The 13,563-nt window shown below is 49.0% G+C and overlaps 1 protein-coding gene across 1 annotated transcript in view; it reads right to left on the reverse strand.

The window, feature by feature from the left end:
* Positions 1-13,563, reverse strand: part of KLHL4 (kelch like family member 4) — a 206,746-nt gene that overhangs the window by 98,964 nt on the left and 94,219 nt on the right. The window contains exons 2-3 of the mRNA XM_040442447.1: positions 3,069-3,242; positions 1,695-1,831 (exon numbers count right to left, since the gene is read on the reverse strand). Coding sequence (XP_040298381.1) covers positions 1,695-1,831; positions 3,069-3,242 — 311 coding nt within the window. The remainder of the gene's footprint in view (positions 1-1,694; positions 1,832-3,068; positions 3,243-13,563) is intronic.

Raw genomic sequence — 13,563 nt, forward strand, 5'->3', positions numbered from 1 at the left:
AGTGTCTCTGCAACGAGTGTCTCTTATGTAACTGAGTGTCTCTTATGTAACTGAGTGTCTCTGCACCGAGTGTCTCTGCACCAAGTGTCTCTGCACCGAGTGTCTCTGCACCGAGTGTCTCTGCACCAAGTGTCTCTGCACCGAGTGTCTCTGCTCTCTATCCAAGCCTTCATCTACACTCTTCACACTCCATTTATAATGGTAATTCCAGGGGATCTCATGGATCTGTCTCCACAATGACCCGGTTTCCCCAGGCTCTATATACAACCCCATTTACAAAGTCAATACAATGTTGCAAAAGAAATTCTGACTTTTCCCCTTGGGAATCTGTCATCACAAAATGCAGTGCAATCTGCAGGCACCAGGTTATAGAGCAGGAGGAGCTGAGCAGATTGATGTAGAGCTTTGTGGGAAAAGATCCAGCAATTTATCCCTTTAAGTCTTTACATATCAATCAGCTCAGCTCCTTCTGCTCTGTGCCTTCTCCCTGCAGTTGGAATGCATTTTGTGGTGACAGGTTCTCTTTAAATCCCATCACAAATGAAACACGACCCAGTTTAGCCTCTCACACAGCTGGTCTTTATCTACCAGATTTAGGGGCAAATGACTAGGCTACTTTCACACTAGCGTTTCTATTTTCCGATAATGAGATCCGTCATTGGGACTCGATACTGGAAAAAAAACGCTTCCGTTTTGTCACCATTCATTATCAATAGGGACAAAACGTAACGGAACAGAACGGAGCGCTCCAAAATGCATTCTGTTCCGTTCTCATACTGGAGAGCAGTGAATGGAGGACGGATCCGTCTTGACCCACAATGCAAGTGAATAGGGACGTTTTCTCTGACACAATAGAAAACGGAACCGTCCCCCATTGACTTTCAATGGAGTTCATGATGGATCCGTCTTGGCGATGTTACAGATAACACAACCGGATCCGTTCATAAACAGATGCAGATGGTTGTATTACCAATAACGGAAGCGTTTTTTTCTGAACCATGATGGATCCTGTAAAAAACGCTAGTGTGAAAGTCGCCTTAGAAGTGACTTGAATGAACCTCAGCACAGTAGAAGTCATGATAGTTCATCCTCCCAGTTCAGTGTAATGGTCTATCTGGAAACGTCTCCTATTTAATGTATCCACTTTATGTTACATTGTAGCCATGACACCAGATTGCCATTGAAGATCCCAAGTCAACGGAGTTAGAAACATTTGCCTATAAACACACGTACTTCACGCTGAATTGCAGCTTTCTGATTCTGAGCAGAAAATCTCATGGTTTATATCACATCTACAGGTGAAACTCGGAAAATTAGAATATCGAGCAAAGTTCTTTCATTTCAGTAACTTACAAGGTGACACTAACATGAGACTCATCACAGGCGAAGCGACACATTCCAGGCCTTTATTTGGTATAATTTGGATGATTATGGCTCACAGCTTATCAAACCCCAAAGTCACAATTTTGAGGTCCCCTTTGCTCAGGGAGTCTGGAGTAATTATCTGACTAGAGGGCGATACTTTGAGCCGAGAATATTCAACCTTTTCACTAAATTCTAATTTTAAGCTGCATTAATGCAATTCCTTTTAATTTGTATTACTGAAATAAATGGACTTTTGCACAATATTGTAATTTTTCGAGTTTCACCTTAAGGGTATAGAAAATTTCAACAAGGCGTCAAGTGGTCACTACCTGTATAAGCATAATGTACAAGGGATTTAAGGGCATCGGGGTCCACTCCTTCCATCTTTACCTCTTCTTCTTTAGCTTCGCGGACATCACTGGTGAACATAGCGGCAAAATAGTCTGAAACTGCGCTGAGAACCAACCTGAGGGCAGAAATTGACAGGACTGAGCGATTGTGTGCGCGCCTGCAGGAGAGAAGCAGCCTAAGGGCTCAGTCACACGTCAGTGTTCGGTCAGTGTTCGGTCAGTGATTTTGAGCCAAAACCAGGAGCGGCTCTAAACACAGAACCGGAGCCGATCTTCCCATTAAACCTTATGTCTGTGGAGGCTCCAATCCTGGTTTTGGCTCAGAATCACTGACGTGTGAATGAGGCTTAATGCACAAAAGTTTATGGTTTCCAGAGGATGATGAGGGTGGTCATTCTCTGTAAAAGCTTCTGCTCCTGTTTGGCCTCCTCCACTGACAGTGACCATTGCACAAGGGGTCCTCCATCTGCATGGAGCTTGTGCGTCCTCCTCGCGTTTGCAGCAGCTTCCTCCATTTCCCTCTCACATTCCAAAAACATACAGACCGGCTAATTTGGGATTTAGATTGTGAGCTCCAATGGTAACATGTAAAGGACTGCGGGATATGTTGGCGCCATGTAAAATGAATATGAAAAATAAATCCTAATCCTAATTATGATAATGAAATCCATTTTAATGAATATTTCAATCTTGCGGCCATCAGATGGCATTGCATTAATATAAAGTGCTGCCATATGGCGGTATATTGCAGTCCTTGGATCATGGGATGTTATTAGGGCAGGACGGATACAGGGGCCCTTCTAATGCTCAGGTGTAATAGGACTTAAGAGGTCCATCATCGGACAGCCTCACTGACAGGAATCAGAGGAGATGACTGATTGCAGAAGGAGATGCACCTAAATATGGGCCCCTACTGGACTAAAGGTGCCCCAGTCTGACACCACCTTAAAGGGGATGTCCAACCCCAAAACAAATTTTAATGAGGACTGGGAGATTGATTAAATTAAGAAACAAAAGTGCATTCAGTAGACCGGCAGTTACATGCTGCTTGGGGATACATCACTGCTGAGGCCAGAGAATGGCTGCAGCAGTGTAAGTGCAGTAAGCAGTAAAGTTTGCTACATCTGTATAGTCTGCATTATAATTATTATTGCAGAGACTGCGTTAGACGGGAGCTTCATGTGAATTTATCATTTTACATATCATAAAGACATCTGGAATCCAAAAATGAGAGGCTCGAAGGGATTTACAGGACCCCCGCCTGCTATGTGCCAGGTATAACACTTATGTGGTACCAAGGTCCGGATGGGCCTATTATTATATTTTGCAGCCCTACAGGCGCTGGTTTCCTACCTGTGCGCTGGGATTTTGTAGTTTCCGGCAATCAGGAGGACGTCGCACAGCTGCTTCTGCTGGAGGTAGCTCTCCATCTTGCGGAAGGTCTGTTCTGCATGGTTCAAGCTTTGAAAGTATTCATCAGAACCAGTGGGGTTCATTCTATTGGGGGAGACACTCGCCAGCGGAAGCCTGTGAAGCCCAAACCCAGAAGATGTTAGTGAGTGGTCGGCCCGACTGCGCAGATTTATCATCTCCATTGGTTGCTACAACTTAATTACAATGATGTCCCCAGAAGTTTCACTTTCTAATTGTAATTCCCCGACTAATAACGGATGGCAAATGGTCCGGAACTGTTTCCCCCTTTACATACAATAAATGTTCCTCCAGTATATGAAGCTCTGCTTGTTGTCAGTGAATAGGAGCATCTGTTTACCTTCTCCCATCTAAGGCTACTTTCCCACTAGCATTTCTTTTTTCGGTATTAAGATCCGTCATAGCCATAGGATCTCAATACCGGAAAAAAACACTTTCGTTTTGTCCCCATTCATTGTCAATGGGGACAAAAAGTAACTGAACAGAACAGATCTTTCCGAAATGCATTCCGTTCCGTTCTCATACCGGAGAGCAGCGTGCTGCGGATTGCTTTCCGCTCCGTCTGACACAATAGAAAACGGATCCGTCCCCCATTGACTTTCGAAGGAGCTCATGACGGATCCATCTTGGCCATGTCAGAGATAATACAACCGGATCCGTTTATAACGGATGCAGACGGTTGTATTATCAGTAACGGAAGCGTTTTTGCTGAGCCCTGCCGGATCCCGCAAAAAAACGCTAGTGTGAAAGTAGCCTAATACTTCTCACAGCAGAGGGTTTGTTAGAATGTATCCAGTCCATAACTCCTCTGTGAGATATACTCATCAGTAAGGAGATCTCCCCTGTCCTGATAGCTTGTTACAATGTATCAGCGCAGGTAAAAATGTATCAGACTAGAATCACAGAGGACTGTCTAGTCTGGATACAATTGTAGCAAATACCTAGATAGATGAATGGAAACCATAATACTGATATTCACTGAGAGATACAAGAGAAGGCAGCAAAAAACAATCAAAATCATCAAGAAGGGATAGTAACAAAGTAACAAGTGATCCTGGTTCTCCAGACCTCAGTATTGCACAATAGAGGGAACCACCGCGCTCCGTATGCTCACACCATCGGGTACAGCAAGGTATGGACCATGAATGATTGAAAGTCTGCAGAGATGTTGAGGAATTGCAATATATGAAGTCTACTACAAAGCTTAAATTGCTATCAATGAGACGGGGTCACTCCGAGTCACATCCGTGCTACCAACACTGCTAAAACATATTCATTCATTCTCTCTAAATGCCAGGAGGGTCACAGAGGTCACAGTCTGACCTGATGACGGAGGGGGCCCTAAAGACCACATTTTTCACACGGACGATACGGATTGTGTAAGGATCTAACGGTTTTCCATGCAAGATCAGTCAGTTTTTTCTGTGATTGCATTCAGTGTGTGCGGTTTTTCCGTCCGGATTGCATACGCTTTTCACGCGCATGAAGAAAAACTATTTACATCTCATAGCAACCATCAGTCAAAAATGCACTGCATCCGGAAACCATTCATTTCTACGGGGCCAGGGCTTCGTGAAACACGCACAATATAGAACATGCTGAGATTCTCACTGAATGCAAAGATGAGACCAGTACACAGATCACTGGGAGGAATGGTCAGGATTCAGCAAGGACGCTCAGGTACACAGATCACTGGGAGGAATGGTCAGGATTCAGCCCGGACACTCATGTACACAGATCAATGGAAGGAATGGTCTGGATTCAGCCCGGACGCTCAGGTACACAGATCACTGGGAGGAATGGTCAGGATTCAGCCCGGACGCTCATGTACACGGATCACTGGAAGGAATGGTCAGGATTCAGCCCGGACGCTCAGGTACACGGATCACTGGGAGGAATGGTCAGGATTCAGCCAGGACGCTCATGTACACAGATCAATGGAAGGAATGGTCAGGATTCAGCCCGGACGCTCAGGTACACAGATCACTGGGAGGAATGGTCAGGATTCAGCCCGGACGCTCATGTACACAGATCACTGGAAGGTATGGTCAGGATTCAGCCCAGACGCTCATGTACACGGATCACTGGGAGGAATGGTCAGGATTCAGCCTGGATGCTCATGTACACAGATCACTGGGAGGAATGGTCAGGATTCAGCCCGGACGCTCATGTACACGGATCACTGGAAGGAATGGTCAGGATTCAGCCCGGACGCTCATGTACACAGATCACTGGGAGGAATGGTCAGTATTCAGCCCGGACGCTCATGTACACGGATCACTGGAAGGAATGGTCAGGATTCAGCCCGGACGCTCATGTACACAGATCACTGGGAGGAATGGTCAGTATTCAGCCCGGACGCTCATGTACACGGATCACTGGAAGGAATGGTCAGGATTCATCTTGACCGCTCATGTACACGGATCACTGGAAGGAATGGTCAGGATTCAGCAAGGACTCTCATGTACACAGATCAATGGGAGGAATGGTCTGGATTCAGCCCGGACGCTCATGTACACAGATCACTGGGAGGAAAGGTCAGGATTCAGCCCGGACGCTCATGTACACAGATCACTGGGAGGAATGGTCAGGATTCATCTTGACCGCTCATGTACACAGATCACTGGGAGGAATGGTCAGGATTCAGCCCGGACGCTCATGTACACGGATCACTGGAAGGAATGGTCAGGATTCAGCCCGGACGCTCATGTACACAGATCACTGGGAGGAATGGTCAGGATTCATCCCGGACGCTCATGTACACAGATCACTGGGAGGAATGGTCAGGATTCAGCCCGGACGCTCATGTACACAGATCACTGGGAGGAATGGTCAGGATTCAGCCCGGATGCTCATGTACACAGATCACTGGAAGGAATGGTCAGGATTCAGCCCGGACGCTCATGTACACAGATCACTGGGAGGAATGGTCAGGATTCAGCCAGACGCTCATGTACACAGATCACTGGGAGGAATGGTCTGGATTCAGCAAGGACGCTCATGTACACAGATCACTGGGAGGAATGGTCAGGATTCAGCAAGGACGCTCATGTACACAGATCAATGGAAGGAATGGTCAGGATTCAGCCCGGACGCTCATGTACACAGATCACTGGAAGGAATGGTCAGGATTCATCTTGACCGCTCATGTACACGGATCACTGGAAGGAATGGTCAGGATTCAGCCCGGACGCTCATGTACACGGATCACTGGAAGGAATGGTCAGGATTCAGCCCGGACGCTCATGTACACAGATCACTGGGAGGAATGGTCAGGATTCAGCCTGGATGCTCATGTACACAGATCACTGGAAGGAATGGTCAGGATTCAGCCCGGACGCTCATGTACACAGATCACTGGAAGGAATGGTCAGGATTCAGACCGGACGCTCATGTACACGGATCACTGGGAGGAATGTTCAGGATTCAGCCCGGACGCTCATGTACACAGATCACTGGAAGGAATGGTCAGGATTCAGCCCGGACGCTCATGTACACGGATCACTGGAAGGAATGGTCAGGATTCATCCTGACCGCTCATGTACACGGATCACTGGAAGGAATGGTCAGGATTCAGCCCGGACGCTCATGTACACAGATCACTGGGAGGAATGGTCAGGATTCAGCCTGGATGCTCATGTACACAGATCACTGGAAGGAATGGTCAGGATTCAGCCCGGACGCTCATGTACACAGATCACTGGAAGGAATGGTCAGGATTCAGCCCGGACGCTCATGTACACAGATCACTAGAAGGAATGGTCAGGATTCAGACCGGACGCTCATGTACACGGATCACTGGGAGGAATGTTCAGGATTCAGCCCGGACGCTCATGTACACAGATCACTGGAAGGAATGGTCAGGATTCAGCCCGGACGCCCATGTACACAGATCACTGGGAGGAATGGTCAGGATTCATCTTGACCGCTCATGTACACGGATCACTGGGAGGAATGGTCAGGATTCAGCCCGGACATTCATGTACACAGATCACTGGGAGGAATGGTCAGGATTCAGCCCGGACGCTCATGTACACAGATCAATGGAAGGAATGGTCAGGATTCAGCCCGGACGCTCATGTACACAGATCACTGGGAGGAATAGTCAGGATTCAGCCAGACGCTCATGTACACAGATCACTGGGAGGAATGGTCTGGATTCAGCAAGGACGCTCATGTACACAGATCACTGGGACGAATGGTCAGGATTCAGCAAGGACGCTCATGTACACAGATCAATGGAAGGAATGGTCAGGATTCAGCAAGGACGCTCATGTACACAGATCACTGGAAGGAATGGTCAGGATTCATCTTGACCGCTCATGTACACGGATCACTGGAAGGAATGGTCAGGATTCAGCCCGGACGCTCATGTACACAGATCACTGGAAGGAATGGTCAGGATTTATCTTGACCGCTCATGTACACGGATCACTGGAAGGAATGGTCAGGATTCAGCCCGGACGCTCATGTACACAGATCACTGGGAGGAATGGTCAGGATTCAGCCTGGATGCTCATGTACACAGATCACTGGGAGGAATGGTCAGGATTCAGCCCGGACGCTCATGTACACGGATCAATGGGAGGAATGGTAAGGATTCAGCCCGGACGCTCATGTACACGGATCACTGGGAGGAATGGTCAGGATTCAGCCCGGACGCTCATGTACACGGATCACTGGGAGGAATGGTCAGGATTCAGCCCGGACGCTCATGTACACGGATCACTGGGAGGAATGGTCAGGATTAAGCCCGGACGCTCATGTACACAAATCACTGAGAGGAATAGTCAGGATTCAGCCCGGACGCTCATGTACACAGATCACTGGGAGGAATGGTCAGGATTCAGCCCGGACGCTCATGTACACGGATCACTGGGAGGAATGGTCAGGATTCACCCCGGACGCTCATGTACACAAATCACTCGGAGGAATGGTCAGGATTCAGCCCGGACGCTCATGTACACAGATCACTGGAAGGAATGGTCAGGATTCAGCCCGGACGCTCATGTACACAGATCACTGGGAGGAATGGTCAGGATTCAGCCCGGACGCTCATGTACACAGATCACTGGGAGGAATGGTCAGGATTCAGCCCGGACGCTCATGTACACGGATCACTGGGAGGAATGGTCAGGATTCACCCCGGACGCTCATGTACACAGATCACTGAGAGGAATAGTCAGGATTCAGCCCGGACGCTCATGTACACAGATCACTGGGAGGAATGGTCAGGATTCAGCCCGGACGCTCATGTACACGGATCACTGGGAGGAATGGTCAGGATTCACCCCGGACGCTCATGTACACAAATCACTCGGAGGAATGGTCAGGATTCAGCCCGGACGCTCATGTACACAGATCACTGGAAGGAATGGTCAGGATTCAGCCCGGACGCTCATGTACACAGATCACTGGGAGGAATGGTCAGGATTCAGCCTGGATGCTCATGTACACAGATCACTGGGAGGAATGGTCAGTATTCAGCCCGGACGCTCATGTACACAGATCACTGGAAGGAATGGTCCGGATTCTTCCCGGACGCTCATGTACACGGATCACTGGGAGGAATGGTCAGGATTCAGCCCGGACGCTCATGTACACGGATCACTGGGAGGAATGGTCAGGATTCAGCCCGGACGCTCATGTACACAAATCACTGGGAGGAATAGTCAGGATTCAGCCCGGACGCTCATGTACACAGATCACTGGGAGGAATGGTCAGGATTCAGCCCGGACGCTCATGTACACGGATCACTGGGAGGAATGGTCAGGATTCACCCCGGACGCTCATGTACACAAATCACTCGGAGGAATGGTCAGGATTCAGCCCGGACGCTAATGTACACAGATCACTGGGAGGAATGGTCAGGATTCAGCCCGGACGCTCATGTACACAGATCACTGGGAGGAATGGTCAGTATTCAGCCCGGACGCTCATGTACACAGATCACTGGAAGGAATGGTCCGGATTCTTCCCGGACGCTCATGTACACGGATCACTGGGAGGAATGGTCCGGATTCTTCCCGGACGCTCATGTACACGGATCACTGGGAGGAATGGTCAGGATTCAGCCCGGACGCTCATGTACACGGATCACTGGGAGGAATGGTCAGTATTCAGCCCGGACGCTCATGTACACGGATCACTGGGAGGAATGGTCAGTATTCAGCCCGGACGCTCATGTACACGGATCACTGGGAGGAATGGTCAGGATTCAGCCCGGACGCTCTTGTACACAGATCACTGGGAGGAATGGTCAGGATTCAGCCCGGACGCTCATGTACACAGATCACTGGGAGGAATAGTCAGGATTCAGCCCGGACGCTCATGTACACAGATCACTGGGAGGAATGGTCAGGATTCAGCCAGGACGCTCATGTACACAGATCACTGGGAGAAATGGTCAGGATAGAGGGCTGAGGACAGTGACACCACACAAAGTCTGGGGACGTGTTCTGCGTAGAATTGGGGTCTCACCAAGGTCTCTGCTCCCCACATTGTATTTTCCTGGAGACCATTGACTCTGGAAGGTTTCTGCTCCTCCGCGGCTGACTTATCTGTCCATGGCTTACAGAAGTAATAATTCCCCTGAATGGCGGCGCTCTACTCATCGGACGGGGAGAGCAGCCTGGAAATGATCGGCCGCAGGGAATGCAATTATTTTTTAAATTAAAGTTTAAGCTTTGGAAACTGGAAGCCTAAAATCAATTGGACGATCAATCAGTTATTTGGCGCCTCAGAAGCCGGGTGTAGAGTGGATCATAGTGTTAAATAGGAGGCGCTCTGCCCGCGGCTCGTGGTGCGGGGCTCTCACTGCTGACTCCTCATAGAGAAGTAATAATCTGGAGAAGAAACATTCGCCTCGTATCGCACAGAGAAGACGCCCTCCTCCTCGTAGATGCGTACCTCCGGGCCGGCTCGCTCCAGCTAACAGCACTGACGACATTTTGCAGTACACTAATTATTTCGCCTTTAAGCGCACCGCCTTCCTTTTCGCTGCAGCGTTACTCTTTCTCGACGTCGATGAATATTTATCTGGCTAAGTACTCGTTCACACGAGCGGGATGGATTAGATCCGGATGCGTTCAGTGAAACTCGCACCATTTTGCAAGCGAGTTCAGTCAGTTTTGTCTGCGATTGCGTTCAGTTGTTCAGTTTTTTCCGCGCGGGCGCAATGCGTTTTGATGTGTTTTTTACGCGTGTGATAAAAAACGGAAGGTTTACAAACAACATGTCCTAGCAACCATCAGTGAAAAACGAAGCACCATTCACTTCTATGGGGCCACGGCTGCGTGAAAAACGCAGAATATAGAACATGCTGCGTTTTTTCACGCAACGCAGAACTGATGCGTGAAAAAAACGCTCGTGTACACAGACCCTCTGAAATGAATGGGTCAGGATTCGGTGCGGGTGCTATGCGTTCACTTCACGCATTGCTCCCGCACCGAAAAGTTTCCCGTGTGAAAGGAGCCTTAGTGTCTGTGCAGCGATGTGGTGAAGCTGGAGGCCGCGTTCTCCGCCTGGGTCTCAGGAGACGCTTATTACGCAGATACAATAAACCTGCGGAATTTACATCAAACGAAGAAAAATCGCAAATTCAGCAGCATTGAGCTCATTAATAAAGTATGAAAACATCCACTTTAAAGGGACGGTGTCCAGAATCCTGACATCTGCTCATTGTGTTTAACAACTTCCCAATATTCTTTGTGCTTCGATTTCTCATCCTATTCAAGATCTCTGCTTGCAGTCAGTGCATATTTGGGATATTCACTGTTTTGATCCTGGGTCTAACAATCCATCCGGACCTTGTCCTCCTCAAACAGCTGAAATCTTCTTATCAGTGACGTAACTAGAGCTGCCTTGGGCCCCACAGCACACTTTGGAATGGGGCCCCCCCAGCAACCCCCTCCTCCCGTGGAGCCCTCACTCCTGTGGCTAGTCAAAGTAACTCTCTCAGACCAGGCCACGGCTCCATCGCTTCCTATACGTATATGTACTGTATGTCCCTGACAATAACATCCTTCAGTCTCCCTCCTGGCTGGGCCCCTGCTGACTTTGGGCCCCATAGCTGCCTCCACTATAGCTATGCTTCTGCTGCTTGCAGAAAATCCTCTGGGGGAGAGAACAGCAGAAATGTGTCTGGAATCCAGGCTGCTAGCTTCTACCTACACTGATACATTGTAACAAACTCATACATCATTGTTCTATAACTACATACAGCAGGCTGCAGTCAGAATAATGCAGAATTCAGAGCTGAAATCCGTCAGCATCCCCTGCTGCTACAGAGTCTGGAAAGATTCTTCTGGTGACTTACATTCAGCAAAGTGTTGTCTTTACACCGGAATCTTTAAGTCATGTGATGTGGGACATATTAACGGCTAGAGATGGCCTTGCAGTTCGCCCGGCAGTCGTTTAGCGACGAACTTTGCTTGTTCGCGATTCGCCAAACATGCGAACATATGACAATGTTTACATGCGCCATATTCTTTAGCATTGCGCCAAACTTTGACCCATGACACATCCTTCAGGTGGTACAGGACAGCCAATGGAGACGTTTCCGCACATGGACACACCCCCTACCTTATAAATAATCCCGATCTGGCCGCCATTTTACATTCAGTGTTTTGCCAGTGTAGGGAGAGGTTGCTGAGTGGAGCAGGGACAGGCTGTTAGGGACACCAAACGCTGGCTAATAGGGCCACAAAAGTCCTTATAAGGACTGGTAACGTTGTGCTATCGATAGGTGTGATATACTTATAATATACTGTCTAACATAGAAAATATATTATAGTTTATTTGTATTGTGTGCGGTTCTGCTGCGATACTGCAGTTATACAGAGGGGCAAGCGTCATTGGAACAACTAAATGCAACTGGTGTGATTTACCTGTTGCCCCAAAAAAACTGATTGAGGCAGGGGTGTGATATACCTGCTTCCACCAAATACTGATTGAGGCCTGCGATATACCTTCTTCCACAAATTCTGCTCTTCTCTACAGACTTAGGCCTCATGCACACGACCGTTGTGTGCATCCGTGGCCGTTGTGCCGTTTTCCGTTTTTTTTCGCGGACCCATTGACTTTCAATGGGTCAGTGGAAAAATCGGAAAATGCACCGTTTTGCAGCCGCATCCGTGATCCGTGTTTCCTGTCCGTCAAAAAAATAGGACCTGTCCTATTTTTTGGACAGACAACGGTTCACGGACCCATTTAAGTCAATGGGTCCGTGAAAGAACACGGATGCACACAAGATTGGCATCCGCGTCCGTGATCCGTGGCCGTAGGTTACTTTCATACAGACGGATCCGAAGATCCGTCTGCATAAAAGCTTTTTCAGAGCTTCGTGAAAACTCATATCCGACAGTATATTCTAACACAGAGGCGTTCCCATAGTGATGGGGACGCTTCTAGTTAGAATATACTACGAACTGTGTACATGACTGCCCCCTGCTGCCTGGCAGCACCCGATCTCTTACAGGGGGCTGTGATCCGCACAATTAACCCCTCAGGTGCTGCACCCGAGGGGTTAATTGTGCATATCATAGCCCCCTATAAGAGATCAGGGGCTGCCAGGCAGCAGGGGGCAGACCCCCCTCCCTCCCCAGTTTTAATTTCATTGGTGGCCAGTGCGGCCCCCCTCCCTCCCTCTATTGTATTATTTTCATTGGTGGCACAGTGTGCGGCCCCCCCGGCCCCCTCTCCCTCCCTCTATTGTATTATTTTTATTGGTGGCACAGTGTGCGGCCCCCCCTCCCTCTATTGTATTATTTTCATTGGTGGCACAGTGTGCGGCCCCCCCGGCCCCCCTCCCTCCCTCTATTGTATTATTTTCATTGGTGGCACAGTGTGCGGCCCCCCCGGCCCCCCCTCCCTCCCTCTATTGTATTATTTTCATTGGTGGCCAGTGTGCGGTCTCCCCTTACTTAGCAATATTAGAAGCATCATACTTACCTGCTGTCTTGTCTGTGACCGGCCGGGAGCTCCTCCTACTGGTAAGTGACAGATCATTAAGCAATGCGCCGCACAGACCTGTCACTTACCAGTAGGAGGAGCTCCCGGCCGGTCACAGACAGCGCAGCAGGTAAGTATGATGCTTCTAATATTGCTAAGTAACCATGGCAACCAGGACTGCAGTAGCATCCTGGTTGCCATGGTTACCGATCGGAGCCCCAGCGATTAAACTGGGACTCTGATCGGAACTCTCCGCTGCCACCAATGATCGGGGGGGGGGGGGGTTGAGGGGAGGTCGCACACTGTGCCACCAATGAAATTAATACAATAGAGGGGGGGGCTGGGGGGGCCGCACACTGTGCCACCAATGAGAATAATACAATAGAGAGAGGGAGGGGGGGCCGGGGGGCCGCACACTGGCCACCAATGAAAATAATACAATGGAGGGAGGGGGGGCCGCACACT

The sequence above is a fragment of the Bufo bufo genome, chromosome 8 (assembly GCF_905171765.1).
Source record: "Bufo bufo chromosome 8, aBufBuf1.1, whole genome shotgun sequence".
In the NCBI taxonomy this organism is placed as follows: Eukaryota; Metazoa; Chordata; class Amphibia; order Anura; family Bufonidae; genus Bufo; species Bufo bufo.